This window comes from Lepidochelys kempii, chromosome 17 (genome assembly GCF_965140265.1).
Source record: "Lepidochelys kempii isolate rLepKem1 chromosome 17, rLepKem1.hap2, whole genome shotgun sequence".
NCBI classification, from domain to species: Eukaryota; Metazoa; Chordata; order Testudines; family Cheloniidae; genus Lepidochelys; species Lepidochelys kempii.
The window spans coordinates 23905060-23911359 of NC_133272.1; the positions used below are offsets into that span (position 1 = coordinate 23905060).

General features: G+C 53.0%; 1 protein-coding gene across 1 annotated transcript; it reads left to right on the top strand.

The window, feature by feature from the left end:
* The first annotated feature begins 373 nt into the window (after positions 1-373).
* On the top strand, positions 374-2193 carry LOC140899515 (claudin-3-like). The gene has a single exon (XM_073315145.1). The coding sequence runs from the start codon at positions 811-813 to the stop codon at positions 1453-1455; it is 645 nt and encodes a 214-aa protein (XP_073171246.1). The 5' UTR covers positions 374-810; the 3' UTR covers positions 1456-2193.
* The last annotated feature ends 4107 nt before the right edge of the window (positions 2194-6300 follow it).

Below are 6300 nucleotides of genomic sequence, written 5' to 3' on the forward strand. Positions count from 1 at the left end.
ACCGCAGGACTTTGCTGCGTCTATACTGATTGCGTGTGTCTGTGACAGTCGATTCTGGCAGGTATGCAGGCTGATGGCTTGGTGCTGGGGGGATGCCTTGGTGAGGCTGGTGGCTTTCCTGCTGCCTGTCACCAGCTGATGCCTGAGGAGTGGATTCTCGGGCATGTGTCCATGGACCTCACCAGTCTGGACAGAGAGTTGGGTTTACGGCCTCCACTCTGACCCTGGAACACGAGCAGCTACTAAAAGCAGCGTGTTCCATTCCTGCCCTTTACAGGGTCTGCTGCATCCTCCCTGGAGTCTGAGATGACACCCCCAGGCAGCCCTTTCCAGGAAGCACAGGAATCCACTCCAGTCTTTCTCCTAATCCCTAGCACTGTGTCTGCCTGGCACCAGCCCAGCGAGCATCTGTCACCAGGGATGGCCATGAAAGCAGCAGGCTGGAACTCAGGGCCCCGCGGGGAAGGGTTCCAGCTCCACTCCTTGCCTCCTCCCCCATTCTCCTCTCTCACCAATGCCATCTCCATAAACAAAGGGGGAGTGGGGCTGGGGTGGTGGCAGAGGAGTCAGCGAAAGGAAAAGAGTCCGTTGGTGAAACCCCACCCCTGCGTGAGTGAGTAGCACTGAGGTAATGCAGCCCAGCCCTGGCTCCACTCACTGATATAAGGCAGCCACCAACACAGGTACACTCAGGAGTGAGCGGATCCTCTGGAGCCTACACAGACAGCGACAGGGGCCTGCAGGTGCTGCCAGCTAAGGAGTCCCGCTCCCTTTCTGCCGTTGGCTTGAAAGTATCTAGGGTGTGGCAACATGTCGATGGGGCTGGAGATCAGTGGGGTGGCCCTGTCGGTGTTGGGCTGGGTGGGCACCATCGTGTGCTGTGCAATGCCCATGTGGAGGGTGACGGCCTTCGTCGGGGACAACATCGTGACAGCCCAGCTCATCTGGGAGGGGCTGTGGATGAACTGCGTGGTGCAGAGCACGGGCCAGATGCAGTTCAAGGTCTACGACTCCGTGCTGGCGTTGCCCCAGGACCTGCAGGCGGCTCGTGCCCTGGTGGTGATCGCCATCGTGCTGGCCGTGCTGGGCTTCATGGTTGCCCTCATCGGAGCGCAGTGCACCAGGTGCGTGGAAGATGAGACAACCAAGGCCAAGATCACCATCATGTCTGGGGTGATCTTCTTGCTGGCTGGGATCATGACCCTCATCCCCGTGTGCTGGTCGGCCAACACCGTCATCCGCGACTTCTACAATCCTATGGTGATAGAGTCACAGAAGCGGGACCTGGGAGCCTCCCTCTACGTGGGCTGGGCAGCTGCAGTACTGCAGCTGTTTGGGGGGGCTCTGCTCTGCTGCTCCTGCCCCCCCAAGGATGAGAAGTACGCTCCAGCCAAGGTGGCTTACTCCGTTTCCAGATCCACCGGTCCCAGCTACGACAAGAGGAACTACGTGTGAGGGAGGCAGCCCAGCACCCCTCCCGCCTGCCCTGATCCATTCATCAGGCTGCTTCTGACTGTCACTGCCCCGCCGCTGCTCTCTGTAGCCCTTAGGACCCTAGGGCAACATGGCCACCCCTTGCTGCCCCAAGGACGACGGTTGGCTGGCTGCTCACCAGACTTTGACTGTCATTCCAATGGCTGGGTGGAGGAGGAACTGCTCCGTCTCCCTCAGGGCTGCTGGCGAGGGGAAGCAAGACTCTGGCTAAGACTCTCGTTTCTGTTTGTAGATACTTTGTCTTTGATCTATTGCACCCTGGCTCTGAGGCACCCTCATCCCCGCCGGCTGGAGAAACCCCACTGGGCTCCTTTCCTCCTTCAAACCCAACGGATTCCTCCAGCTGGTTCAGCTGGCACCCTGGCGAATTCTCTGGCTGGGGGTGGGGGGCGGATGGGTAACTAAGAGTGAAGAGGTATTTGTACTGAACGTGCCAGCAGCCTCTCCCAGCTGGCACTGGCTGTGCCCTTGGTGTTGGGACCCCTCCTTTTCCCTACCTCCCAGGAGTTTTCTCTGAGGCACTGCTGGGAGCACCCCCGCCCCCCACCGCCATTTACCCTTCCCTCCGGCCCTGAAAGGGAGACACTGGAGCTGATCGCTGTACGGGGAGAAGAATCTGTGCAAGCCGAACTCCAATCAAAAAGAAGAAATGCTGATATATATGCCAAAATCTCACAGGGCATGGTGGAGAGAGGCTACACCAGGGACACACAGCAGTGCTGCTTGAAAGTTAAGGAGCTCAGGCGAGCCTAACAAAAGACAAAGGAGGCAAACAGTCACTCCATCTCAGAGCCCCATACATGCTGCTTCTATGATCAGCTTGCATGGCATTCTAGGGGGGACCCTACCATTATCCCACCACTGTCCGTGGACACCTGCAAGGGGGGAGTCTTACGCAACAGGGAGGAGGAGTTTATGGATGAAGAAGAGGAAGAGGAGGAGGAGAATGCGCAGCAGGCAAGCGGTGAATCCGTTCTCCCCGGCAGCCAGGACCTTTTCATCACCCTGGAGCCAATACCCACCCAAGGCAGGATCCCCAATGCTGAAGCCGGAGAAGGCACCTCTGATGAGTGCACATTTGTAACTACAGGACAGGGTTTAAAAGCAATAGTGTTTAATGTTTGATTTGCCCTGAAGAATTGGGATGCATTCGCAGCCAGTTCAGCTACTGGAAAAGTCTGTTAACATGTCTGGGGTTGGAGCGGGAATCCTCTAGGGACATCTCCATGAAACTTTCCTAGAAAGCCTTTGCAGAAGGTTTCTGGGGAGTGCTGCCTTATTTCATCCTCCACGGAAGGACACTTTACCACGCCAAGCCAGTAGCAAGTAGTCTGGAATCACTGCAGCAGAAAGCATGGCAGTGAATGGTCCTGGGTTTTGGTTGCATTCAAGCAACATTCAGTCTATATCTTTCTGTGTTCGCCTCAGGAGAATGATACCATTCATGGTTACCTGGTTGAAATAGGGGAATTTTTGTAAGGGAACAGTAAAACGACCCCGTTCATGCTGGGCTGTTTGCGCTTGGCTAAAAGGGATCATCCCAGAGAATAGCCATGTGGTGGGGTGGGAGGAGGTGTGTGCTGCACATCCACCCGAAAACTGCAGCTCCTCCTTTTAAATGTGAAACCCAACCGGCATTGCTTGCTATGGGAAAGGAGGGCGCTGCAGTTTGAAACCATTCCTACATATTATGAAGGTGGAAGAAGCCAACCCCATGTACCAAAAGGCTTACCATGGCTGCCTGGAAACTGAATTCTGTTGCCCAGCCGTGTGTGTGTGATGTGTCACCATACCAGCGGGCGCTCAATATAAAAGAAAAAATGCGACCTTGTACCTAAAACACGTGCTGTCTGCTGTGAATTGCTTGATTCACTGTGAAAGAGATTCCCTTTTGTTCTCAGAAATGTATCATCTTAAATTTTACTCTCTCTTTTTATCTCCCCCCAGGTGCAAATGTTTCTATGCTCCCCTATCATCTCTGTCCCTGAGATTATCGCAGATTAGAAGGCAAAAAAAATGCACTCGCGATGACATGTTTTCTGAGCTCATGCAGTCCTCCCACACTGATAGGGCACAGCTTAATGCATGGAGGTATTCAGTGGCAGAGGCCAGGAAAGCATTAAGTCAGTGCGAAGAGCAGAGGCAGGAGGCGATGCTGAGGCTAATGGGGGAGCAAACGGACATGATGAAGCATCTGTTGGAGCTGCAGAAAAGCCAACAAGAGCACAGACCCCCGCTGCATCCACTGTATAACCGTCTGCCCTCCTCCCCAAGTTCCATATCCTCCTCACCCAGATGCCCAAGAATGCTGGCACGGGGGGGGGGGAGGCTCCGGGCACCCAGCCACTCCACTCCAGAGGATGGCCCAAGCAACAGAAGGCTGTCATTCAAACAGTTTTGATTTGTAGTGTGGCTACAATAAGCAATGTGGCCTTTTCCTTCCCTCCTCCTGCAACCCACCCCACCTGGGCGACCTTGTCAGTTATCTCACTTCTTTTTAATTAATAAAGAAAGAATGCATGGTTTCAAAACAATAGTTACTTTATTTCCTTTGCCAGCTGTGATTGAAGGGGGGGGAGGGTGGTTGGCTAACAGGAAATTAAAATCAACAAAGGAGATGGGTTTGCAGCAAGAAGAAACACACACAGCTGTCACACCGTAGCCTGGCCAGTCATGAAACTGGTTTTCAAAGCCTCTCTGATGTGCAGCACACCTAGCTGTGCTCTTCTAATTGCCCTCGTGTCTGGCTGCTCAAAATCAGCTGCCAGGTGATTTGCCTCAATCTCCCAACCCACCATAAATGTCTCCCCTTTACTCTCACAGATATTATGGAGCACACAGCAAGCAGCAATAACAATGGGAATGTTGGTTGCGCTGAGGTCTAACCTAGTCAGCAAACAGCACCAGCGAGCTTTTAAATGTCCAAAGGCACATTCTACCACCATTCTGCACTTGCTCAGCCTATAGTTGAACTGCTCCTTACTACTGTCCAGGCTGCTTGTGTACGGCTTCATGAGCCATGGGACCAAGGGGTAGGCTGGGTCCCGAAGGATAACTATTGGCATTTCAACATCCCCAATGGTAATTTTCTGGTCTGGGAAGTAAGTCCCTTCTTGCAACTGCTCGAACAGCCCTGAGTTCCGAAAGATGCGTGCATCATGCACCTTTCCCGGCCATCCCACGTTGATGTCGGTGAAACGTCCCTTGTGATCCACCAGTGCTTGCAGCACCATTGAGAAGTACCCCTTGCGGTTTACATACTGGTTGGCAAGGTGGTCCAGTGCCAAGATAGGGATATGCGTTCCGTCTATAGACCCACCACAGTTATGGAGCCTGATTGCAGCAAAACCATCCAGTATGACCTGCACATTTCCCAGAGTCACTACACTTGATAGCAGAACGTCAGTGATTGCATTAGCTACTTGGATCACAGCAGTCCCCACAGTGGACTTGCCCACTGCAAATTGATTCCCGACTGACCAGTAGCAGTCAGGCATTGCAAGCTTCCACAGGGCTATCACCACTCACTTCTCAACTGTCAAGGCAGCTCTTATCTTGGTATTCCTGCACTTCAGGGTGGGGGAAAGCAACTCACAAAGTTCAAGGAAAGTGGCCTTACACATGCGAAAGTTTCGCAGCCACTGGGAATAATCCCATACCTGCAGTACTCTGCGGTCCCACCAGTCTGTGCTTGTTTGCCGGGCCCAGAATCGGCATTCCACTGTATCAACCAGCCCCACTGCTGCCATGATGTCCCTATTGGAACAGCCCATGCTTTCAGGCATGTCTGTGTCCATGTCCTCATCACAATCGTCCTCGTGCTGGCGTCTCTTAGCCTGGTTCTGCACATACTCCAGGATAATGTGCGAGGTGTTTACAGTGCTCACAATAGCAGCGGTGAGCTAAGCGGGCTCCATGCTTGCCATGGTACGGCGTCTGCACGGGTAACCCAGGCAGGAAAAAAGGCGCAAAATGATTGTCTGCCGTTGCTTTCACGGAGGGAGGGAGGAAGGGGTGACTGACGACATGTACCCAGAACCACCCTCGACAATGTTTTTGCCCCATCAGGCATTGGGAGCGCAACCCAGAATTCCAATGGGCAGCGGAGACTGCGGGAACTGTGGGATAGCTACCCACAGTGCACCTCTCTGTAAGTTGATGCTAGCCACGGTATTGAGGACACACTCTGCCGACTTAATGCGCTTAGTGGAGACATACACAATTTACTGTATAAAATCAATTTCTAAAAATTGACTTCTATAAAATTGACCTAATTTCGTAGTGTAGACATACCCTTAGATAGTCCTGCTTCCGCTGCTTTGTACTGAGTTACATTTTTCAATAAAATTGTCCAGTTCCAGTAACAGCTGAGTGACGTGTCCTTCTCCGGCGTATGAAGCAAAGTGCTAGAAATCAGTTTTCCCTCCTCTGGCTGCAGGCTGCAGCCCTGGCTCGGGCTTCGGTCTGGAAGGGCAAGGGTGAACCAGAAAGCTCAGGTGAAAGTGACTTGTCAGGTCACTTTTCAGTAAGCCCTCTCCTCTCCCATGGGTTCATGCTGCAAACTCCCTCTTCACTATCTCCCCAGGCTGGGGCTGGACAGCGGGCCCAGGAGCTTACCCTTCCCAGGTCCCACCATCCCAGTGAGTGACAGAGTGGATTCCCATTCCAGTGAGGGGCAACCATGGAGACAAATATTTTACTGCTTTTTTGAACAGTCTCAAGGTAAAGACAGCACAGGTTAAGGCAGCTGTGTGGCAATAATTGTACTTGGTGGCTGAGTTGTTACAAACAAATTGCACTACCTTA